Source organism: Nylanderia fulva, unplaced genomic scaffold, assembly GCF_048542155.1.
Source record: "Nylanderia fulva isolate GAGA-0341 unplaced genomic scaffold, ASM4854215v1 Scaffold9, whole genome shotgun sequence".
In the NCBI taxonomy this organism is placed as follows: Eukaryota; Metazoa; Arthropoda; class Insecta; order Hymenoptera; family Formicidae; genus Nylanderia; species Nylanderia fulva.
The window spans coordinates 5,617,199-5,642,367 of NW_028191026.1; the positions used below are offsets into that span (position 1 = coordinate 5,617,199).

The 25,169-nt window shown below is 36.2% G+C and overlaps 4 protein-coding genes across 10 annotated transcripts; 2 read left to right on the forward strand and 2 right to left on the reverse strand.

Annotated features, from left to right (window-relative positions):
- Window positions 1-431: 431 nt before the first annotated feature.
- Window positions 432-13,995, forward strand: LOC114929948 (mitogen-activated protein kinase kinase kinase 11). Of its 4 annotated transcripts, XM_029301665.2 has the most exons (15): window positions 435-1,529; window positions 1,810-2,044; window positions 2,137-2,354; window positions 2,846-3,186; window positions 3,269-3,449; window positions 3,642-3,790; window positions 3,884-4,056; window positions 4,239-4,259; window positions 4,424-4,670; window positions 5,084-5,203; window positions 5,807-6,010; window positions 7,714-7,743; window positions 10,725-11,142; window positions 11,242-11,586; window positions 11,872-13,995. In XM_029301665.2, exons 1-15 carry the CDS (start codon window positions 1,336-1,338, stop codon window positions 12,623-12,625), a joined length of 3,630 nt encoding a protein of 1,209 aa, XP_029157498.1. In that variant the 5' UTR covers window positions 435-1,335; the 3' UTR covers window positions 12,626-13,995. The 4 variants fall into 4 exon arrangements, with proteins under 4 accessions (XP_085345795.1, XP_029157498.1, XP_029157500.1 ...); XM_085489669.1 differs by lacking the exon at window positions 5,807-6,010 and having other exon boundaries at window positions 432-1,529; XM_029301667.2 differs by lacking the exon at window positions 7,714-7,743.
- On the reverse strand, window positions 5,511-21,159 carry LOC114929951 (uncharacterized). Its single transcript, XM_085489672.1, has 4 exons — window positions 20,091-21,159; window positions 19,816-19,969; window positions 11,223-11,573; window positions 5,511-11,151 (listed from the first exon to the last, which is right to left on the reverse strand). Exon 4 carries the CDS (start codon window positions 6,645-6,647, stop codon window positions 6,240-6,242), a length of 408 nt encoding a protein of 135 aa, XP_085345798.1. The 5' UTR covers window positions 6,648-11,151; window positions 11,223-11,573; window positions 19,816-19,969; window positions 20,091-21,159; the 3' UTR covers window positions 5,511-6,239.
- LOC114929950 (galactose mutarotase) lies at window positions 18,712-22,160 on the forward strand. 3 transcript variants are annotated; one of them, XM_029301674.2, is made up of 10 exons: window positions 18,846-18,895; window positions 19,094-19,143; window positions 19,221-19,457; window positions 19,538-19,683; window positions 19,750-19,977; window positions 20,200-20,364; window positions 20,441-20,541; window positions 20,694-20,769; window positions 20,893-21,093; window positions 21,173-22,160. In XM_029301674.2, the coding sequence occupies exons 3-10, from the start codon at window positions 19,334-19,336 to the stop codon at window positions 21,263-21,265; spliced, it is 1,134 nt and encodes a 377-aa protein (XP_029157507.1). In that variant the 5' UTR covers window positions 18,846-18,895; window positions 19,094-19,143; window positions 19,221-19,333; the 3' UTR covers window positions 21,266-22,160. The 3 variants fall into 3 exon arrangements, with proteins under 3 accessions (XP_085345796.1, XP_029157506.1, XP_029157507.1); XM_029301673.2 differs by having other exon boundaries at window positions 18,717-19,143; XM_085489670.1 differs by lacking the exon at window positions 21,173-22,160 and having other exon boundaries at window positions 18,712-19,143; window positions 20,893-21,122.
- Window positions 21,287-25,094, reverse strand: LOC114929949 (ATP-dependent DNA helicase DDX11). 2 transcript variants are annotated; one of them, XM_029301672.2, is made up of 9 exons: window positions 25,011-25,094; window positions 24,048-24,840; window positions 23,496-23,972; window positions 22,850-23,403; window positions 22,550-22,773; window positions 22,248-22,427; window positions 22,076-22,160; window positions 21,850-21,980; window positions 21,287-21,767 (listed from the first exon to the last, which is right to left on the reverse strand). In XM_029301672.2, the coding sequence occupies exons 2-9, from the start codon at window positions 24,731-24,733 to the stop codon at window positions 21,519-21,521; spliced, it is 2,586 nt and encodes an 861-aa protein (XP_029157505.2). In that variant the 5' UTR covers window positions 24,734-24,840; window positions 25,011-25,094; the 3' UTR covers window positions 21,287-21,518. The 2 variants fall into 2 exon arrangements, with proteins under 2 accessions (XP_029157505.2, XP_029157504.2); XM_029301671.2 differs by having other exon boundaries at window positions 24,048-24,845.
- Window positions 25,095-25,169: the final 75 nt, after the last annotated feature.

Below are 25,169 nucleotides of genomic sequence, written 5' to 3' on the forward strand. Positions count from 1 at the left end.
AATATGAATTGATATAGCATATTGATATAGACTTAATTAATATTGATTGATATAGCATATTGTTATAAAATTAATTAATATTGATTGCTATAGATAACATATTGATATATTGATTAAAATGGATTAGTTATAGTATATTGATGCAGGATTGATTAGTGTAGATTGATATAAAATTAATTATAATATGGATTAATTTAGATATATAGTATATTGATATAGGATTGATTAATATGTTAGTATATTGAGATAGGGGAATATTTATATGTTATTTATGTCAAATTATTTCTCGCAGTAATTGTAAATGTGCGAAAATTCGCACTTGACACTTGGAAAAAAAAAACGCGATTCAAAATTCCCGCCAAAAGAAAGATGACAGTTCTCGCTCGGGGTGACAGATGGCGGTGGCGCGCGCGGCGGCGAAATTCGGCGGCGCGAGGACCGTCTATGGCGGGGCCGTCGTAAAACGAAACATGGCGTCCGTGAGGTTATTGCTATGAGGCGCTGCTCCGTTTCCCTACGTTAAATGTGGCATCGGACATACGCGAGCTGCGGGCTGACGCGGAGGGTCGCGTCCACGGGGCCTCGGAGCGCGTCCCTGTGAAATACCACGTGAGTCCGGTCGCCGCCCGCGACAGTAGAGACCTGGGAGTCAGCGAAGGAACACGGGGCAGCACATCCACAGTCAACACACACACACACACATACATACATACATACATACACATACATATACACTGAGTAGTGAGCTTGTGAGTATCAACACACCCTGACGCGAGGATCTCCGCACCAGGGTGCGAGTGCGATTTCTCTCCAGGAACACCCTCTCCCCGGATCGAATCCGCGAGCGCCGAGAGTTCGACCTTCTCCTCCCTCCCCCCTCCCCTTCCCCCCAAACGGTACCCTCCCCCGATAGAGATAAGAGACGTAGGGGCGCCTCCCTCCCTCGTGTTCGCGGACACGCGCCGGTCCCGGGGACGATCGACTCGGGATGCTTTCGCTGGAGCGGCGTACTCCGGATCAGCTGTCAAGCACGTCGTTGCCGAGGAGTGTTTTCGATGGTGACGATTACGACTCGAGCTTTTCGCGGAGCCCCGGGATATTGTGAACTCGCGAGGTGCGACGTCTTCTCCGTGGCATCCGGGGACAACCGCGTCGTCGCCGAGGATGCAGCTGATCTCGCGGTCGTGCCGAGTCCTCTAGAGCGGTAGGAAGATAAACGGCAACGATATAAATCATTATTCCTGCGAGAAGCGAGGATACAGGCGTCCTCGAGAGGAAAAGAGAGGGTGTTGAGTTACTCTACAGAAGAGAGGAGCGAGGAGAGTGTCGAGCCATATGCCGCCAGCCGGGCTTTCGGCGAGAGGCTTGTCTACCTTGATGGACCACGGACAACCGGACGCTCGTCATCGGAGCGAGCGTTTCCTACTATATCCAGAGAATGGCTCCTCACATCCTCATAGTCCGAACACGGCCAACTCGTCGCCAAGATATCAGCACAACAGCAGAACCAATAGTCACACTACCACTAGGTAAACAAGAGTGTATCATTCTTTTTCAAGTGCGACTAAGAGCTTGTTTTCTGTTCCTGCGCTGGCTGAACTGCGCACACTGGTGCAATAAGTTAGAGTGAAACAAAATATATCGTCTCATTCTAACTTATTATTATATATTATTTACATATATACTAGATACTTATTATTGTATATATATATATTAGATCAGTGTGCAACGGTTTATTAGTGCGGGAACAGAAAACGAGCCTAAAGGTTGAAGTGATGTTTATATCATTGCGAAACATTTTTCTTGCAGCTACGGATACATATATGGACGTACATCCAGCAACAATATGTCGGATAGCAGTGTTTCTGATACACATAGTGGTGGAACTGCGAGAACTGTCTCTCAACAGACTAGTCCCTCTCACGGCACACATTCCTCTTCTCAATCGCGACAGGACAACAGTACCACTATCTTCACAGCCCTATTTGATTATGTTGCTCAGGGTGAAGACGAGTTATCCCTGCAGAGAGGGGAAACCGTTGAGGTGACTTTTACTTTCTTGATGTTATTCTAGAAATAGCACACTAGAATAAACAAGGTACAATTGTTACTTTTTTTTTTTTTTTTTTACTATAGGTTTTATCTAAGGACGCTAAAATCTCAGGCGACGAGGGATGGTGGACTGGAAAAATTCGTGGGAAAGTTGGGATTTTTCCCGCAAATTTCGTCGCAGAAGCGGAAAGCATCGATAGAGTTTCGTCGGTGATTGATAAAGTCGAACCTATCGAGATCGATTTTGACGAATTGCAGTTGGAAGAAGTTATAGGAGTTGGAGGGTTTGGAAAAGTGTACAGGTATGTGCGTGCAAAACTAATATTATTATTATATTTTAGTAATGTTTTGTGGAAAAGATTTTGATATCATGATTCTAAATTATTGACAATATTTCTGATATATATTTTATTTACAAGTTCATAAAAGTGCATGATTATAATATTTTAGTAAAATATATTATTTTATATATAAATCTATGAAAATATAAAATATTTTAATCAAAATTAGTTTTTAAGTATTATTTAATTAGTTTTTAATTATTATTAAATATAATTATTAAGTATTTAATTTAATTAAATGTGGAAAAGATTCTGATATCCTGATTCTAAAATATTAAAAATATTTTTGATATACATATATATATATTTATTTACTAGTTTATAAAGTGCATAATTATTATATTTTAGTAATATTTCATGGAAAAGATTCTGATATCTTGATTCTAAAATATCAGAAATAATTTTGAGATATATTTCATAACTTTTTTTAATGAAATTGTCTCTGTTCTTAGGGGTTTTTGGAATAAACGCGAAGTAGCCGTGAAAGCTGCGCGTCAAGATGCAGGCGAGGAACCCAGTGTAACGTTAGAAAATGTACGGCAGGAAGCAAAGTTATTTTGGTTGTTAAAACATGAAAATATTGTGCAATTGGAAGGAGTATGCTTAAAGATGCCTAATATGTGTCTTGTGATGGAGTACGCTCGTGGCGGTAGTCTTAATAGAGTCCTTAATGGCAGGAAAATAAGGCCCAATGTGTTGGTCGATTGGGCGATACAGATTGCGAGAGGCATGGATTATCTTCACAACAAGGCTCCTATAAGTCTTATTCATAGAGATCTAAAAAGTTCCAACGGTAAGATATGTTATATATTAATCGAGAGATGACAAGCTGCGTTATATTTTTTTACTATAAATTGATTTTTATGTTGACACAGTCTTACTAAGCGAGCCAATTGAAAACGACGACTTTCAATACAAAACTTTGAAGATCACAGACTTTGGATTGGCGAGGGAAGTTTATAAAACGACTCGTATGTCCGCGGCTGGCACGTACGCTTGGATGGCTCCAGAAGTTATTAAGCAGAGTACCTTTAGTAAAGCCAGCGATGTATGGAGGTTGGTCTTTTTATACATGTATATTCTATATGTAACAAAAAAATGTATCTTATAAATGTCAGATTTATTATTATCTAAAGCATAAAAGAACTTTTCTTTATGTATTTATTTATTCGACTTTTTATTAGAATATTTATAATATTTATTGATATTTATCGGAATATTTATAACATTTATTATATTTGTTGATAGTTATGGCGTATTGCTATGGGAACTTTTGACTGGAGAGACACCATACAAGGGTATCGATGCTCTGGCTGTAGCATATGGTGTTGCTGTCAATAAGTTGACTCTACCTATACCATCTACTTGCCCTCAACCCTGGAGGGTCCTCATGGAAGGTAATACATTAACAACAAAAGGATATTCTTTCTTCAAATACTACACATGACAAATTGAACAAATTTGGTATTAAAAATAATTGTTATATACAGAGTGTTGGGCATCAGACAGTCATGCTCGTCCTGGATTCACGGATATTTTAACAGCTTTGGATGATGTGTGCAATGCATTTGCGGCAACACCACACGAATCTTTTCACACGATGCAAGAAGATTGGAGGCTGGAAATCGAAGAAGTTCTGCATGGATTGCGCATGAAGGAAAAGGTACATTAAACATTGTATGCAAGTTGTTTATATAATTGAAATTATTCGATTGAGGACGCGTCATTGTATTTTTCTATAAACAATTTTACTCGTATAAAATATTTTTGATTTTTATGTATATATAAATATGTAGAGCAAAATGAATAATACAATTCAATCATTTTTTTAAATGCTTGCCAAAGGCATGCCGTTCTTTAGAAGAGGTAAGACAAAACAAAAGAGTTGTGATTACGATATTAATATTACAGAAAGTATATTATCTATTTTATCAGTTGAATCAAAGTATGATAAAAGATTCTAAAACTCTAAATACAATTACGATAATTTAAATTAAATCCTGACATGATTTTTATATCTTACTTATCAGGAGCTGCGCTGTAGAGAAGAAGAACTCACGAAGGCACAAGTTCAACAGAGACAGCATGAGGAAAATTTGAGGATGCGGGAACAAGAATTGGCCGCGCGCGAGATAGATCTTTTGGAGCGGGAACTTACTGTAATGATTATACAACAACAAAACACGCCTACGCCGAACAAGAGACGCGGCAAGTTTAAAAAGTCGCGATTAAGATTAAATAAGAAAGAACCTGGGAGCAACATCAGTGCACCATCAGGTATGAAGAATTCATTCTTCTTATATTTTGTATTTATTCATGTCATTACAATTTATATTGTATAGCGTCAGATATATCTTAAACTTTCTTGTATTACTCTTGTACATAATAATTTTATCTTTTACTTGAAAAAAAATGTATTTTAATATATATAGACATATACATATATCTAAAAAATATATACAGGATGAGTCTTTAATTTTAACAGGCAAATATTTCAAAAATATGCAATTTTGCAAAAAAAAATTCAAATAAAAGTTTAAAATGAAGAGCACACTAAAGTCACCATTGTACGTCCCCCTTTAGATGGCCCCCGTAGAACTTTTATTTGAAAAAACTCACCCTGTATATTTAAAAAAAAAAGTGTATCATATAGATAGATGTATTAATGATCGGGAATATATATTGTTTAGATTTTCGTCATACAATCACTGTTCAGCATACAGCCTTAGATCGAGGTAAGGTGAGGAACCCGTCAAGACCTAATAGTCCTCCAGGTTCACCCAGCATTCCGAGACTCAGAGCGATCGCATGTGAGTAGTTTTTTTTTCACTATGAAATATCGCTTTTAGTAGTACCGTGATTATGACAATGTATTGTGCAATTTTTGAGTGATTTTACGAGCAAATCAAACGCATTAGAAATTGTAATCGAATAATTTGAGTGTTACACTGTTTGTATTATGGTAGACACTTTGTACTTTTATTCGTATCGATACATTTTCGGCATGGTGTGCACAATTATATTGTTTTATACATATATATATATATATATATATATATATGTATGTACATATATGTATTTATATATACATATATATATGTATATATATTTGTTCAGTTTCTTTTCTTTTATTGTAAAGTTCACAGTTACTTTGAGCTAGAGTGTCTTATTATTGTACGAGTGTGTATATTTACACGTACACACAAACACATAAATTGCTGAAATTAGTGTGCACAATTATAAATCGTTTGACATATATATACATACAGTCGCTTACCGAAGAGTATATCCGTAAAGAAAAGGTTTACCTATCTACCCTACGCGGCGAATAAGCGAAGGAGAGGAGAGAGAGAAAGTAGTTGGTATACTCAAGTAGTGAGTAGCATTCTGTTTCTTTTTCTTTCCCCGTTTAGTACCTGCGGATGGAGTTAAGGGTAAGACTTGGGGACCATCGACGCTACATCAACGTGAACGCGGGGCTATTATCACCCAGCCGCCAAATCCCGCCTCACCAGGCGGCAAACGCTGGTCCCGTTCCGCGCCAGATCTTGAAAAGACACCGCTGCGTACGGCCCTGTTGGCGAGCGCGCATCGCTCCCCGCTTCTTCAGGAAATAGGTAACCCAACCACCAGAAAATTGTACTCCTCGGCCAATAATCTGATAGACAATCAGCCGGGTTGTAGTAGTAGTAGTAGCTATAACGAAATAACGCCGCAACACTGTTCCCTCGACAACTTCCTGCAAGGTATGCGCTATACGTCCAACATAGACGAAGACTTTGTCATTCTGGACAACGACATATACGAGTCCGTGGTTCTGCATAATAAGAATCCCCCGTCGAACAATCATAAGACCCCCCACTTCACGGAGGAGCCTCCGTCGATCATCAACGACGAGTACCCCGTGAAAAGTAGCGCGAAGCTCTCGGTAGCGGGGCACCGGGCGCCCGTCGAATGCCCGGTTGCCGCAACGCCGTCGAAAACCACCACGTGCCATCCAAGACCGCCGCTCGAGCCGTGGGAGCACTCGTACTCCACGAATTTCGTGCAGAACGTAGCTAGCACTCTGGTGGGCACCGCGAAGCGGGTCAAGTCGAAGAAAAAGCGCGATCGTAGCAAGTCGAAGGAGTCGAAGCGCCGCGACAGCTCGGAGTCGCGATTCGCTCTGGCCGATTTCTTCCGGTCGCCGTCCGGCTCGCGCAAGAGTTCCCTGAACTCGCCGCTCAGCGGCGAGAGAAAGAACTCGGTCACCATCAAAATTAACGATCAGGACGGTTTAGAGTCCAGCCCCGAGAATTCTATAACCGGCGGTAAAACGATCCTCCAGCAGTCCCAGCACAAGTCCCGCATCTCCAAGAGCCCGCTCAGGGTGTTGAACAAGATGCGCACGTGGGGCAGCCGGGACGCCCTCGACGACAAGACGGTCAAGGTAGAGTACAGCGTCACGGAGAACGTCATATCCATACCGCAGCTGAGTCGTCGCGATTCTGCTGATCAGGTGTCGGGAGGCGCTCAGGTCTCGGTACCGAGGTTCCTCGCGGCGAACTCGCGCGAAGGGATAGACTTCGAGAGCCTCGAGTCGGAGCTCTGCAATTTCGACTCGGAGCACTCGAACGACAGCACGAGGTCCAAGAGCTCGTTAGGCCCTTATCACGTCGGGGAGATGCACAAGAGATCGCCGATCGCGTTCGACTCGGACGCGCCCTACGTCCGGATGGATCATGAGATCAACTCTCTCGTGCACCACAAGTCCAGGAGTAACGAGTACTTGCGCAGCTGCATAGACGGCGAAACGTCATCATCGTCCGAACGTCGGAGTCCGCGCGACCGTAATTACACAAGTCCAAAGAGAAGTCTGCCCGCGTCGCCCCCGATCGATCACCCCGGTCTCTCTCTTGTGTCCTTGACCCCCGAAGACCTGGACGTCGCGTCCACCGTTAAGCTATTCCCCGCGGAACAAGTCCCGAGAAAGAGCGATAAGTAGTAGGCTTCGACGTAGATGTGTTGTACGGATGTACTCTCGCGAGTTCTTGTATACAGGGTGTTCCTGCTAGATTGTCGCGTCCTTTTTTTCTCTCTCCAGATTATTGGAGTCGGAAGATGAAGAGACGAGCGCGTTGTTATCCGGTTATTAAGAATAACGCAGCCGATTACCCTGTATTCGATGAGAACGCAAAGTAGAGTCTGCTGCTCGAAACGCACTTCGATGGCATGTCTCGTTTCTTTTCTTCTTCATCCCCAGTGCACTTTTCTCCTTATACATATATGGTGTATTCTGAAGAATATTTCGTACTGATCGTGTGTTTCTATTCTATCACAGGCCTCTCTGAGGAAAGCATCTACCATACCCGTAAGTTTTCTCACTTCAACGATTAGTTGTTTATGTATTTTCATGCTGAGACACACATATTCCGCCCTATTTTCCGAACTCTATTTTTTTTTCTTTTTTTTTTACCGATAATTTTGCGTAATATTGTAAAGCTAAGGCGGCGAGATCTCAAGTAGACACTTTTTACTTTCGTAACTGAACGTTTTGCAATGAGAAGCCCTATCATATGTAGTTTATTATTGCTTAGTTGGTTGATCACATAGTTGATAATGCATGTATACACCAATCGATAGATGTTTTCGTTTCTCATCGTTTCTGCCAATCGCTTTTTCGCCAAAAAACGATTGGCAGAACAATGCAACTTTTAATTTGGACGATCTGTATACGCGTATCTTGTGAATGTTTCCATACCCTTGTTCTGTACGTTGTTCGTTCAAGATCACTTTTATTTGGGATGAACTCGGTCTCCGGTAGTAAACTTATTCTGACTTGCGACGCGGATTTTCGATTAAATCCGGTGAGGGACCACAGATTTTAGAAATTTAAGCTTTTTTTTAATTTTACACGTGTGAAAACGCGAAAAAGTCGCAGGCTCGAAGAAGATTGCCTCGAAAGATGTGGAAATTGTCTAAAGTATATATATATATTTAAGCATCAATCATTTTTTTAAATAATTGTTTATGTAGAGAGGGCACGGACTTGTTCTTTTTATATTTCAAGTGCTAAAAAAATTTATTTATCTTAATTTAAGGCGATGTGATACTCGTAGTACGAGTAAGTCGAGATTTAACGAGGAAAGAGGAGAGAGAGAAAGCGCATAAGAGAAAAAGAATAATAGAAATATATAATATACATATACGCAGTCTTTCTGGTGTTGGTTCTTTTCTGATATTATCTGTGGAAGACATTTAACATTTCTAACAAGCAGATCTAACAGCCCACTACTACGTGAAAAGAGAGTCATACTGCTTCGTCCATTAAGTCCGCAAAGTTCAACTTCAACGGTACTGATTTTATTACATTGGAGCGTTGCCAGGTTGTATGTGTCTGCATAGTCATAATTTTAATAGTGAAAAAAAAATCAAAAAATTACATCGTATGTATTGTATAGATATATATATTATATATATATGTAGGGAGAGAGAGAGAGAGAGAGGGAGAGAGAGAGAGAGAGCGAGAGAAGAAAGGTGCAGAGAAAAGTATATATATATATATATTTGTTAATAGCCCTCTTATATACTTTGTGCACTTAGATCGATTGCAAATTTATTAATTGTTAAATACAAACTTTGAGAGAAAGCGTGTTATATAATATTCGTTCCTGTATTATTCGTTATTCGTCAAACCTCCAGCATTTTCGAGAGCAAAGATTTTTTGCACACATCACATTCGACACACGGAGCCACACGCACATACACACCTGTATTTAGAAATAGAAATTTTTTCAATAAAACCTTTTCAGTTGGACACAGTTGAATTTTGTTTTTTCGTTTCGCTGTATTTTTACGCTCTACACACAACATTATAAATATAACTTTCTTATATATTTCACATTGATAGAAATTATAGGCATAATATATATATTATATCTTATGCCTGCTCTTTTCATTTCGATACGATGTACAACTTAGAGAAGGAATTTTGTTAGTAGAATTTTCAGAGACTTTTGTCAAGAAGAAAATGTAAATTTTTTTATATTCACAACTATCACACTATCACGCGTCTGATTTGAAAAGGATTTATATAGTGTGCGGAGCGTAAAAAAAGAGAAAATCCTTGCATGCTTCCAGTAGGAAAAATCCTAACTTTTTAACTCCGATTTGGGTTTTTGGTTCCTTTCTCTTTCCCAAGATCCTAGGAGCAAATATTGCGTGTAATTTTGTTACATTCTATTTTTTTTACAGTTTCGAGAGGAATGTTGAAGTGTCGCAACAAACATTACTTGTCTGATTTTAAGTGCTTCTGCTACAATTAATCCAGTGCTTTATGTAATTTTGTTCTTCGTCGATTTGTTTTAAATTCAACGAGTGGGGGAAACAAAAGTAAAAAAGAAAAGATTTTTACGCAAGTAAAAAATGTATAAAACACTATCTCTGTAATACTTTGTCGATTTATATAATGTAACAAATTATTTTCCAAGTTTGGAATGTTTCGTATATTTTAGATGTGTGTGAGAGAAATGGCTTGTGGATCTCTAAACGTGTCACGTAAGGTCCATACAACATTATGCGTACAAGAATGAGTAGATTGATACTTGATAATTTGTCAGTTTGGAATGTTCCTTTAGTGTTGAACTTTGCTTGCTCTCTGTAAAAATTGGCTAAGACTAATATATTGTCAGATTTAAAATATTGAAGAATATCTCTCTCCGTATTAATTTGATATAAGAACTTGTGCCTTCTTAAAGAGATATATTTTATTGTAATCTGATTATTTTTTGTACATTTTGCTGCCTTAGCCGATTTTTAAAGTATGTCCTTAATATTGTAGTTAAATGGCTGTACATCTTTTAATAATGGGTGTTTGTTCTAGAGACCGTAGTATTAGAAATAACTGACACGTAAAGATAACCAGTTAATATCCTCTGACACGATATAACTGCTTGTCTGTGTGCATGAATAATAACGACCATGTAATAAAACAACTAAGCGCGCGAATTGCAAGCTATTCTTCTGTCGCACTACTTCATTAAAAAAGTACTTTAAAAGCAAAATCGATTAAGATAATTTATTAATCGCACGTGGGCAAGGTAAGAGGGAATTTCTATCGAATTCCAATCGGAGAAATGAGCAAACCCAAGTAGCAAACTGACGTCATTTTGACGTTCAATAACATCATTCAACGCGAAAGTGACGTACGGTTGCTACGCGTTATGTTTCGTAAATAAAACAATGGATCCGTGAATTATCGTCGTGTACAGATGACGGGAGTGTTATATATAAAAATGCGAAATGAATCTTCTTCTCCCCAGAGAAAAGAAACAACCTGACTATCTTTTGTAGATTATACAGCATTACCGCCCGATCTGTCGACCGATTGGATAACGTCGGATTACCCTCTGAAGCCCGGGCTGACCGGGCCGTACATCATGCCGATGCCAGTCCCGATGCCGACTCTGTACAACGGCGAGACGAAGAGGTCGAGGCTGAGCATAATCGAGCTGGTCCTGTACGACATCGCGGCGATGCTGGCCGGCGTGGCGGCCGGTTACGATGTCAGGATGTCGAATGTATCCCCGATCCATCCCCGGCTATATCCCAGACTGGGCGGCGAATGCGACGGCGAGGAGCAGGCGTCTAAATGGTGGTTCCTGGCGGACGGAGGATCGAATCGCAACTCCTACCTCGGCGCCGATTACGAGTTCAGCTCCAGCAGCGGCTATGCACACAACACTTATCACGGACGGGCACACCATTACAGGTAATCCGCCTGAAAAGGGAACAAATTATAGAGATACGAAGAGTTCCTCGTACGTTTGTTTAGCTTTCTCTGATATTTACCGAGTAATCTTCCTCGCAGACCGTTCCTAAGCAATATGGGTGGCATAGCGCCTGGTCTTCCAGCCACGGGGATGCCGCCGGATAAGCCTCTGCGCTTCACAGACTCACCGCAGCATTACACGAGCAGTATAACGGGCTCCAACGCACCGACGCCGAGTCCGAGGAGGAAGAGCAGCAGCAGCACCAGCAACGAGGACGCGTATTCGCACGAGGCGCCTCGCGTCGATCCTCGGATGGAGAGGGTGCCGACGATATACATGGGCAACGTCGCCCCGTTCCCGGATTACGGACCCCCGGTGTATTCCGTCGTTCCGCCAGAGTATTATCGGCCCCCTGAATCCTATTTCGTACCTACGGAATATCAGTAAGCATTTATATACACACACATATATATATATATAGCAAGGTAGCAAGCATACGTCATTTTCAAGTCTAATGACGTCAGTTTGCTACTTGGGTATACATATATAATTTATATAATTATATATATAATTTATAATGTAAATAGGATAATAGTAAATTATATGTAATTAAATTATATAATTATATATATAATTTAATTATACATATATAATTTATATAATTATATATAATATATGAATCTTAAAGGGTAAGTCTGGACTAATTTTTCGTTTCTTTTTCTCTTCAGTGACCGGATGCTCGAATGCCCCGAGTTCCCGCACGCATATGACAATCCAAGTAGCATGAATAGCCCGGCAAGGCCGGTGTCGTCTAGACTTTTGCCTTACACGCATCACCGAACCCCGTCGAACGTGTCGAACGCGAGCACGTCGAGCCAGAGCAACGTCAACCCGACGTTCCGACTGGAGGACGAGGACGATTACGGCGTGTACTCGCCGGTGTCGTATTACCAGCGACCGTCGAACGTTATTTCGAACCTGGTATCGACGTACAGCACGACTATACTGAATCACGAGTACGGCTCGCCGTTGCTGACCCGGCAGAACTCGCACTCCGACTCCAACTCGAACTCGGGCGAGCGACCGAGCAATCTTGAGGTCGTCACTCGGCTGCGCTCCAGCCTGAAGAGATCCAGCCACAGCAGTAATCCGTACAGCTCGCCCAGCAAGAGCGTGAGCAAGAACAATTCCGGTTCCGGCACGCCGACGAACCCGACGCCACCGGACTCGCTCACGTCCGAGGATTCGAGCTACGTTTCCGCCAAGGACAGCCAGATCTCCATCGGCCGCGTGCGCTTCTCGCCGGTGACGTTCGATCGCGATGTCGCGCCAGCGCGTGAGGTTCACGTGAGGGACACGCTGCTGGACATCCCGGTTCACGGTCAGAGCCAGGATGTCACGGTGCCTTTGCAGGCGAATCGACGTTTAAATCGGAGCAGGAAGCCGAGCATCTCGGAGCTGGAAAGAGAGTTCTTGTCATAGCACTGGCTTATTTAAGATCGCAGAGCTCTCATTTATCTAGGTAGAATCTGAAGCGTCGACGCTTCAGCTATTTATCGAGATCTTTAGGGAAAATCCGATCTCCTTGTATCAATCGCGACGATGATCCGTAAAATTCGAGCCGGTCGACCGGTGGAAGAAGAAGCGATAGGGAAAAATTCGCGAAACGAATTGCACGTTGTCGAAGCACTGCCTCCCCGCGGACGATTTTCATCATTATATATTAATGAGTCCGGGAATCAACATTCCATGTAACACACGTACAATCCAGCGAAATTCGTGTAACGTAACGTAATGTAATAGGCGATTAGACGATTTTTAATATGATAATCGTCGTGTTGTAGCCACTCGCGTGGCTATTATATATTTATGCAATTTGATATTTCTTTGTGGTTTGTCGAGACATTCCGAGAATCGTTATCATGTTTGTATAATTAACGTTTTAACGATATGCGTATATATTTGAAAGTGCAAATAGGAAAAGCGATACGCGACTTTTTGCGAAGGAGAAGAGTTATCGAGGATGTGTAAACATGTTACATGCAATTCCACTTATGCTAGTAAGATTAAGAAGGAAACTTTTCTTCTCGTTTCTTAGCTCATCGCGTTATTCGATTTTATCTCAGCGCGAAACTCGTAAATATATAGCTCGTACTTATAGCACGAAATTTTACATTCGTATGTTCCTCGATAACGAAACTTTTGGTGATATTCGGCGCGAACACGAAACATTCCAGAGAGAAACTTGTCGGAACGGATTACAGAACTGTTTTACGCAATGTAGAATTAACATTTCGTCTCAGATCTCGAATCGGATTTAAATAATCCTAAAGTTATTTTTTCCAGAGTTTATGATAAATGCTAATAGAGGAAAATGTCAATTCTACATTGCACGGTTCAATTGGAGAATGAGAAACAGTATTTCAATTAAAGAATGAGAAACAGTATTTTCTTAGACCAGACAATGCATTGCGCGTACCTTCATATTGATTTTACCTAAATTGAATTTTCCTATTATGGTATTATCAGTAGAGTCTTGGCAAAAATTGCGTAAATTTTATGCGTTTTGTGCAACTTGTGTGAGCAAATCACGTTAAATTACAGGTTTGTTCTTTATTGCTGCACTGATGAACTAGTGCATACTAGTGCAATAAGTTAGAGTAAAACAAAATATACTTATCTTACTTTAACTTATTGCACTAGTGTGCACTAGTTCATCAGTACAGCAATAAAGAACAAACCCTACGTACGCATCGGCAGCTCGATTATTGTACATTAAACAAGAATATGTAAGATTGTTAGAAGAATATTCTCGTTTGTCGAACTAAAAACAATCATTTATATAATTATATAATTATATTAATATACAATTATGTATATAATATTATATAATCATATAACTATATATATTATATATAATTTATATATAATATATATATAATATATATGTATAATATACGTGTTATATATAATTTATATATAAAATCGTATAACTATATGAATTATATATATATTATATATTGTATATATATATATATATAATATATACATATTACATAATTATATAATTATATATATTATATATAATAATATTACATAATTATATATAATATTATATATAATAATATTACATAATTATATAAATATTATATATAATTATATATAATAATATATTAATTAATTATTTATAAGTAACAAGCAAGCTGCAAAGTATTAATTGTAGTATTATGTACTTAGCTAACTTTTTCTTGCGATTAAGTGTATTAATCTACAGTATTTCCGACATAATCTCTCCTTTTTATCGCAATCAGTGTAACTAGTCATTTATTATTGTATTTAAAGTTGTACCATTGTTTTTTTTATGGCGATACAATTCCATTTTCTTTCATTTCAAGGAAACAAAATAGCTAAATTAGATAAAATTTTTGAATTCCAAAATTTGTTAAATTAGACCATTTTTATTCATTAGACAAATTTTTAATAATTTTTTTATAAATTGTATAATATTTGGGGGTATCTATTCAACTTGAAAGATTTATATAAATGTGGAAAAGGGTGCTGTATCGCTATTAAAATAGCGTTTCTGCTCAATGATACGTTCTGTTGCGATGCACAATTGGAGATGTACATGATTATACATCCATCCATGGGTACTTCTTCCATCTCTTAGGACGAAGCGACAAAGCGTACGATCGATAAGTAATGCTTTCGAAAGACATGTACAGTTTTTGACACAACGTTTACGTGGATTATCGTCAGACGTGATTCGGTAAACTGCGTTTTGCGCAGCTGTCACGCTCCTTTTGTACCTTATGAAACAGTGCGCCTCTTTATAAACGATTTGCGTGTCTGTAGAAAGTATCCAAAGCGTGTAGTAGGCAATTACAATGATGCAGCTGTGCAAAACGCGAATTATGTGTTTGTAGGGATCGTTTTTTGGAACAAAGATCCCTCTTTCCCTCTCTCTTTTTTGCGCGCACGTTGTACATATAGAAATAAGGATAATATTATTATTGTTTAATGACGTTTAGCGACTCTATACTCGTACATTCCTTATACAGTTCACGCGTCTTCACGATATCCACGGTGTATTTGTCGGAATGATGTAAGTCGGATTTTTTTTTGTGAATTTCTTGCATCGCACCGATAACGAATATAAGCGTTTCGATTTAAGCGTGATATGGGTGTCTGTGTTAACTTCTTTTTAATTGAAATTATTCAGGGATATGTCGAGAGGGATATTCGTGTACCGAATAATGCAGACTCGATATGCCCCGAATGTACATACATGATTGTTGAGTAACGTAACAAAAGCAGTGAACGTAACTTTAATTTATCGATATTACGATAAAAAATAAGGATTGCTCGAATTCACTTTAAATTTGTAAAATCAAAGTTATTACATTGTGTCTACGTCGTGTTCGAAGAAATCAAAACATTATTTGTATCGTCAACTTCACATTATATATACAAAGTCGCAAATTTCTTTTTATTTTATCGTCGCGGAAGAGTCTTTTCATTTACACTGTTTGCTCGAATGACGATCATCAGTATTGTAGATAATGATGTACATTGTACATAAAACGCAAAAAGTGGTTAAAGAAAAGAGTGATATTCTTTTATGACTTTGCTGAAATGATTAAATGAGTTGCAATAAAAAAAAGAAGAAAATATGAATCAATCATAAAATTCTTCCAGAAAGGAAGAAATTCCAAGGGTAAAAGATTTGAATTCGAATCTTTCTTAGAGAAATATGAACTTGACATCGAATTGGCAATATTCTGCAATAACGAAACTTTTGCAATTTTTTTATCTAGACTTTGCAACTCTTTCTCTCAAAAATCAGCTTTTTATCCAATTGTGCATAATTTTAGACAATTCTGTTTGCATTTTGTAACAATTATCTTTCTCGCGACGCATTTAATGGGTATATGCCTTTCTAATAATGTGTGCGAAGGTATTCTGCGGTGCTAATATCACGTACTTAAATAAGCGACACGTAAAGAAATTCAAAATGCTTCCATAGATAATAGAGAAAGAGAGAGAGAGAGAAAGAGAGAGAGAGAAAGAGAGAGAGAGTGTGTGTGAAAAAGAAATATTTGACAAAGTGTTGGAAAGAGCGCTGATATATCGAGAGAATAATTGTTCATATATTATAATAATTATGTAATTTAATTGTACGAGGATATACATATATATATATCCAAGTAGAACAGAAAAGTCCAAGTGATGTCAATTTGATGTTATATCGACCAAATTTGGACTCCAAATTTGATCAATATGATATCAAATTGACATCTTTTTTTTCTTTTTTGTTTTACTTGGACATAAACACACATATATATAAAATATTCGCGGCAGCTATTGATTGTGTAATGGCGTATCGCCGACAGTGCTAGTCTAAGCTATATTTATTTTTTATATATATGACAAAACACTTTAGCCTATAGAGATTAATGAAAATCCGATTTTATACTTTATTAGAGAGCATTTACGCGGAATATGTTTGAATCGTTGGACAGAACGTGTATAAGAGAAACGTGTGTTCAGAATAATTCTATACATAGAGATAAACCAAGTTGTATCATATCAAGTAAAACTTGAAGTCTCTTTATATATTATCAGTCTATAAATAAATATATATATATATATATATATATATATATATATATATATATATACACATTTCTGTAAAAAAACTCAATAAATTTATCGTGTATCTCGTTCATATGATATATTACGCAAAATATACCAGTAATTTATTTCTTTCAGATATTTTCTTATTGTGATATTTCAGATAAAATAATTTCTCGATCAAAATCTTTCATGTGGGGAAAAAAACATGCAATGTGATATTGAAATAATTGATAAAATTTATAATTTTGAAGGAAACTAAAGATTTTATCAGACTCAAAACTCTATAGCAGAGTATAAAATTTCTTCCTTCAAACACTTATATATTAGCACATCAATGTTATTATGAATCCTTTTTCTCTTCTATTCATTCCCTTATTATTATATGTCTTTGCCAAATTTGTCGTGCACTTTGATACAGGATAAATTTATCAAATTTGTCTGCAAACATAATAAGAATAAGATAACTATGCGAAATTTTAACAGCGTTTTTACACAATAATATACGACTCACGTTTATATGTACGATAAAGTTGTCACTAGTTTAGTTAGATCTAAAAATCGAGATACTGAAAAAAAACATACACATAAAAAATAATACTCATCGTGAAACATAACAAGATCCCGTTGCTCTAAACCTGTTTCTTATTTAAAACGTGTAAATATATATATATATATATATATATATATATATATATATATATATATATTATGACGTACCTATATATAATAGTTATATCTCGAGATTGCATGCATTGCTTGCGCGAATTAGCAAATTGTACAATAATAACGACCATGACCAAGATGATTAATTATTAAACGAATTGTCTAATCGATGTACACACGTTCTGTGATAGCTCCTTATTCAGATATTCGCTACGCTTGCGATGCGTGCAGAAAGTTTAATGTACTTATAACGTAATATATTTCATAAGTATAAAAACAATTCAATACAATTCTTGGGGCTATCACAATTTAGTGTATATATTTATATATATATATTTATTTAAGTTTTTCCTTTCCAGTATTCCTTTGTAATACTGCGATAGCTATAGAGAGCGTAGAAACGTCGCAAAAAACAGTTGATTTGGAATAACATGGAATAACTCTGTAGCTTATAAGTATGTTAACGATATAAGCTAAGTGCAATGTGTTCCACGTGTATTTAAGTGAGAATAATGAATCGCTTCGGTGCGCGCCTTAACGAAAAAAAATAATAATATGTATATCGCGAAATCCCAATAACGCTTTTGACGGAAAAAATTGTTCAATGTAATATAACTTTCATCGGCGATTTCGCAAAATTGAGTTTGGGAAAAAATCACTCTCAATCGTAGGAGTCGAAATTTAGAATAAAAAAAGAGGAGACGATTTTTCCTGTAAACGATATAGATTGCCAAACACGACGAGCGAAATCCTAATCAAGAATCGTTTTTATCTACGAGCAGGGAGAGAAATGATTAATATTATATAGTATATATATATAGACGAATAAATAATTAATTTCACGACAGAGATTCCCCGAGAACTCGATTATTTAAAAAAAAGAAATATATCGCAATAATATATTCTGTCTTCGATTTTTTTATGTGCTGTTCTTTACTCCTTATTAGAGTGTCTGATGTGTCTGACCTGCACTAAAAGTTAATGTATTTTTCCAAACATTGTACATTTTACTCTATAAATATTAATTATATAAATGATATAAATAATAATTATATATATATACATAGAATATATATATATATATATATATATATATATATATATAAATGATAATAATAAGAATAATAATAAACTTTATTACTTTATTATTATATTATTATTAATTACTAATAATACTATTAATGGTCGTAACACTTTGTAGCGATATGAATCACAAATAATGCATTCTATTCATTTTTATATTTTATTCTTATTATTATTTTTTATTATTATCATTATTATTATTAATAATAAATAATTTGAAATAACAGCATTAATAAGTTTTTTAGCTTTTTGGGTGACCACATACACATTTCATGCTTTCCATATTCCTATATTAAAGTTTAACGTTTGCGAAAAGTAAAGAAGACGATATTCTAATGTTGAAACAACAAAAAATGTAAAAAAATCGAGGTAATATTTTATAACCCATTATTTATCATTTATCATCTTATTGCAGAAATGTCACACAATTGTTTACAAATATAAACGCGAAACCGCCGTAATGACAAAATTTCTCGTCGCGTCATATATTTGCATATATGTGACTTGGCAATAAAAAGATAACGTCAAAAAAAATAAAAATAAAAAAAACATGGTCACTTATTGCAGTTGCAAGGATGTCGTAATTACGGAGGGAATATTTGGAGAGATTTATGCCGGTACTTTGTTATTTCATGTCCAGTTTTTGCATTGAAAGCTGATTAATTACATAAAAGCCTTCTTTATGCTCTTACAGAATCTTCTAAGAATAAAACACGTCACTATGACAGTAAAGAAAATAACGAGACAGAATTATCCTCGTATATCAATGATGAAGGACCTCGGCTGATACCAGTGAAATCCTATACGATGATTAATAAGAAAGGGATAGAGATCACCGTCATTTCTTGGGGTGCCACGATCATCTCGCTAAAATATCCGGACAAGTTCGGAGACATCGCGGATGTTGTGCTCGGTTTCGACGATTTGAAGAGTATGAACTGATCAATTAAAATATTGATGCTCGATTAATTGAATCTTGATTCTAATTTACAAGACTGACTGATGTTGCAGGCTACACGAATCCCAATATTAATCCATTCATAGGATGCATACTGGGTAGATGCGCGAATCGCATAAAGGATGGTTGTATCGTTATTAAGGGTAAAACCTACCAGCTCACCAAGAACGACCTTGGCAAACATCATCTGCACGGAGGTGTAAGCCTCTTTCCGCTTCGCGGAAATAAAAAATGTCTTTTACCATTTTTTCTTTCCTTTTTTTAGGCCAAGGGCTTTGGAAGACGATTATGGAACTCGTACGTCGACGGCTGCTCGGTCGTTATGACTTACTTGAGCGAAGACGGCGAAGAAGGATATCCTGGTGCAGTTTTGTGCACGGTGAGATTCAAGTTGACACCTGATAACAGGCTGGAGATAGGCATCCGGGCGACCACAACAGACTCCACGATAGTCAACATCACACACGGTTCCTTGTTCAATCTCGCTGGACATGTAATTATCAAAACATAATATATTAATTATGTAAAATATTAATTATGTATAAATTCAGTAGGAAGTTGAAATCATCATTTGTAGAATTAAAAGCAAACTAATGTTTTATATACCTAAACACATATGTTATCCTTTTCTTGCAAGTCAGATGTTGAATGGTTCTAGCTTTGATGAGAATCATGTGGATAGATATTTATATATTCATCCTGTATGTAATTGTAGGACGCTGGCAAGAAGGAACTGATGAAACACAAAATTTCATTGAACTGCGATCGCTGGACCTTTGCGGATTATACTGATCCGATTCCAACTGGTGGTATCAGAGGAGTTGGAGGAACCATCATGGATCTACGTATACCAAAGTTTCTGGAGAGCTGTATAGAGAAGGTCTATTTTTGCATAACAGATTAATATATAATGTAATATGATCTCGATAAATAGCATAAGTTTATGTAAGCTACAGGTTCCTCCAGGAGAGGGATACGATCATAACTTCTGCGTCACGCCAAATTGGTACGGAGGTAACACTCATATCGCACGAGTCAGTTATCCAGGAAACGGCCGGTAAGGCTTATAATTATTCACATTATATATATGGATACAGTCAATTAACAAACTGACGTCATTAAATATCTAAATGACGTACGTTTGCTATCTGGAAGTATATATTTTGAAACTTAATAATCATATTATCATATACATATCTATATATGCAGCATTTTGGAAATTTATTCCGATCAGCCTGGTGTACAGTTTTATACAGGTGGCCGTTTGTCAGACATAGTTTCTGAGGTAGTCTCACTTAAATATCTAAATAATTAACATACAATGATAACGAACATATTAATTTGTGTATCAAAAGAGTATAAAAATATTACTACGTTTTTACAAGAAAATATAATATTACAATCGTAGACTGGTAATAATGTTGAACAAAAAGACAACTCGAATCATGACGAAGAGCAAGAGGGAGAAACATTGATGACCGATCAAATGGAACAAGATGCGATATCTGAACCGTCGACTAAATTTCTTTTGGGAAAGCAGGGCGCTCGCTACGTAAAACACTGTGCTTTCAGCATTCAACCACAAAACTATCCAAACGCCATTAATTTTGTAAGTAGTTAAGATGTAAAATTATATTCTTATGGCATTTATTGATTCATAATTCATGTGAATTAATTTTCTCTTTCAGTCACACTTTCCTTGCTCCATTCTACGGCCCGGAGAAATGTACCGACACGATCTAATTTACAAATTTGGCATCCAATTGGCCAATTATATGTGATATATACATATACAATTAAAGGCGCATTAAATATTCCTTGTAGTTGGTACAAAAAATATTTAGTATGTTGAGATATGTTATAGTATCAGCGAAAAACATGAATCTTTAAATTATAAAAAAAGTTTCTATTCAAATATTATAATCAGTTTCATATTACTGAAAAAAAACCTTTGACTAGATATGATTAAAACGTTTCAAATAATCTAATAGTAAATTAGTTGATCTATTGATATATGCATCACTGTTATTATTATCATAGATTAGATTGTTTTCGTTTCGCTGAAAAAAATTTTGCAATGTTACCAATCACGGGTCCAAATGAATCGTTGATCGTCACGGAACGTTGAATCCACTGCGGTAGTACTTTGACTTTATGACGATAATGTTTATCTAACAATACAACTGTCGAATAATCATTAATATGACGAACGGATCGGCCGATGCATTGATTCACCGCTTTCATGCACGAGTTCTCGAAAAAACTGCTTCCAGCGTCCGGTTTCTAAACAGAAATGGTAAAATGAGAGGATATTAAAACATTATACTAAATTATAATAATAAATTTTACTTAAAGTGATACAAACCACATGCTCATTTAAGTATTTCATCTTTTCTTGCAACTCTGGTGATTTGATGTTGGGATATGGCAAGCCAACAACTATAACACATCGACCCAGATTGTCAGAAAAGTTTAAACCTTCGCTTAATTTACCACCTGCAATATATCATGTAAATTAGAGAATTGATTATTTGGTTTTCTTATCGATAACAAAATAATTTTCATAATATAATTCTCTAATTTATACTCACCGACTACACTGAACAGTAATGATCCATTACACGGAGGTTGTGGATTCTTGATAGAATGTGCATATTGATCTAATATTACATTGACCTACGTTTTATAAAATAAAATGTATAAACACGTTTTTACATAATATCAAGCATAAAAATTAACAATTAATATAACAAAATTAATTACTTGTGATGCTAATTTAGGTTCACGGTAAATACGTTTCTTTACAGATATTTTTGATATAATGCCAGATTTATCCAAATGATTGAATACTGTGTCTTCATAGTTGTAAGATGGGAAAAATATTACAATTCCAGCTGGTACAATATTAGATAAATTTAACAGAGCTCTACCTAATTCATCCAGCTAAAACAAAATGTCAATTTGAATATTTTGCAATTAATTTTCATCTATCAAGATTATATATGTATGAATACAAGTATTTTCGAGATTTATTTTTTTAAATATAAGAGGAAAAATTTTATTACCAGTTTTGTATTTTGCCAATTTTGAAAATTAAATTCGAATTCAACTCCAGTTGGACCACGTGTTACAATGTTGGATATAATATTTTCTTTGGGAATTACATGGTCGCATGAAAATGTCATGATTCTATCTGGCATTGCACCTGCCATTAAGAACAGTTGATCTATAAATTCTGACATTGGCTGCATTGTGCCACCAGCCAGGACCACTGATCTGACATCTTTCACTATTTTGCAATAAAAAAATATAAGTATAAAACAAGAAGTACATGTACTACATGAGTATTTAATGTACTTACTTACCAATATCATGAAAATGCGATGCTGGATTTAACAAGAGAAATTTTATAATCCCTTGTCCAATAGTAGCACCAGGTAAAACATATATTCTGCCATCTGTGCAACTGCTTTTCAGGCACTCTAGGAAGTTTAAAATTGCCATCAATGGATTGCTTGTTGGATCCTCGTTGTTATCAGGTACATTCGCGATACTGACGGTTTCTTGAGACGCTGCATCTTTATTTTTAATTGAGTTTAGAAATTCCGTAATACCGGACTTCTTGATTTTTTGTTCATTGATTTTTATGCTATTGCCATATTGCTCGACAAATCCTTGTAATTTATGAATGAGTTTTGAAGTTTTAACAAACTCCAACAGCTTGAATATATTTACTGTATCAATTTCTGTAAGAAGCTCGAATTCCTCTATTTTGTATAATTTGGGTGTTATTGCTTTATCAATCTGGTCATTGGGATGAGATTTTGTTGTTGCTCCAAAGAGAGTTAGAAGCTTCTTTAAGCAAAAACTTAGTTGACCCAAGTGTAATATGCTTTTAGCCGAAAATAAAGTTTCAAATCTGCAATCACATATACATGTATACATTATTCTCAATCAGAAATTTATTTAATAATCTTATCAAAAAATACATAGATAATATTGCAATAATACCTTTTCTGATATTGCGATAGCTGACTGTAACAATGGAGTAGATTTCTTCCTGTAATTATAGAACTGTGCATTCCTTCAATGGCATCCAGTAAATTATGAGCTTCATCTATTATCAATATATTTCCTTTCAAGTCTATTCCTAAACTGTCTCTTGTGCTCTTATGTAGAATGGAGTTGTATGGAACTAATATCAATTGTCCATTTTGCAGAGATTTTCTTGAGCCATAATATGGACAAGTATTATTTTCCTGCCCTTTTTGTACAATCTCTTCAACATCTTGAATATTTGTTAGAACTTCAGCCATCAGCAATTTCTGATCACCAGGTATGAAAGGACAACCGCTTGTGGTTTTCAATTTCTTTAGATCTTTCTCCTTTTTAACAGTAGTCTTCTTCTTTTGTAGCTGTAGACATGTTTCATTGATCAGACTGATATGTTTTAATCTCTTGACATTTTTGTTAATGCAGTAATTTTGTCTGGAAATACAGCAAAGTATTAATTTAAAGAGAGAATTAATAATAGATAAAAACATTAAACAATTATAAAGATACCTTGATGAGAGTGGTACCACAGAAACATCTTGTGAATAAGGAGATCTCTTCAATTCATGCACAAATTGTGTCAATTGTGAATGTGTTCTGGAACAGAAAAAGATCTTTGTATTCTTAAATAATGGTTCTTCTTCTGCATTTTCTTCCTCTGAGTTTTCTGAATTTGATGCATCTTCCAAGATAAGATCCTTTTCAATATCACAGACATCAGTGTCAATTTCCTTTGTTTTACTAGACTCTGCAAACTTTGTTGCAAGTTGTCGTTTAATTTTCCCAATTGTTTTAGTTTTAGCAGCCTTCTTTGATTCAACTATCCTTTTAAACTTTTCTCTCTCACTTTCATATTCGAGGAGTGCATTTAATTTAGCTTCCAATGGCTGTTTCTGAGCATTTAATTCTATTTGTTCTGTTTGCACTGTAAACCAATCATCAGATGGCTTCTTGCAATTCTTTAACTTGTCATCTATTTCTGCAATTGTAGAACTTAATTCCTGCTTCTTCCATTTCTCATGATCGATCAGCCATTTAAGCGCACCACAAATGAGAGACAAGGATTTTCCAGTACCAGTTGGACTTTCAAAAAGACCTAATTTACCATTTTCTAAACAATTGTAGAGCTCCTTCATAAATTGCTTTTGAATTTCATACGGTGGAAAGGGAAACTGAAATTCTTGCGGTGGCTCCATTCTTGTGCACTCCAACTTTGGAAACTAAGGTTCTAAATTGTATGCAATATTTATTGCTGGCATTCAAAATTATTACACTTCCTCAGATGCAGAAATAATTGCACCATCTTTTCTGAAAAATAGAGAAAATATTATTTTATTATTTTTACTATTATTTTATTAATTTTTATATTATTTTATTTTATTATTATTATATTATTTTTACAGATCTTGACAAAACTGATTTTTAGCAAATTAAATTAATATTTCTAATGTAATAAATAAACAATATACGCACATAGTGACATAATAAATCATCAGCTGTATTTCTCTCTCTGCCACAAAACTCGCTGCTGAGTTTCCCGCTTATTTTGTTTTTGGAAGAGAGATTCAAAATTACGAGAAATGCTTCGAGTATATAAATGTAAGATAGAGAGGTGACTCTCTAAATCGGCGA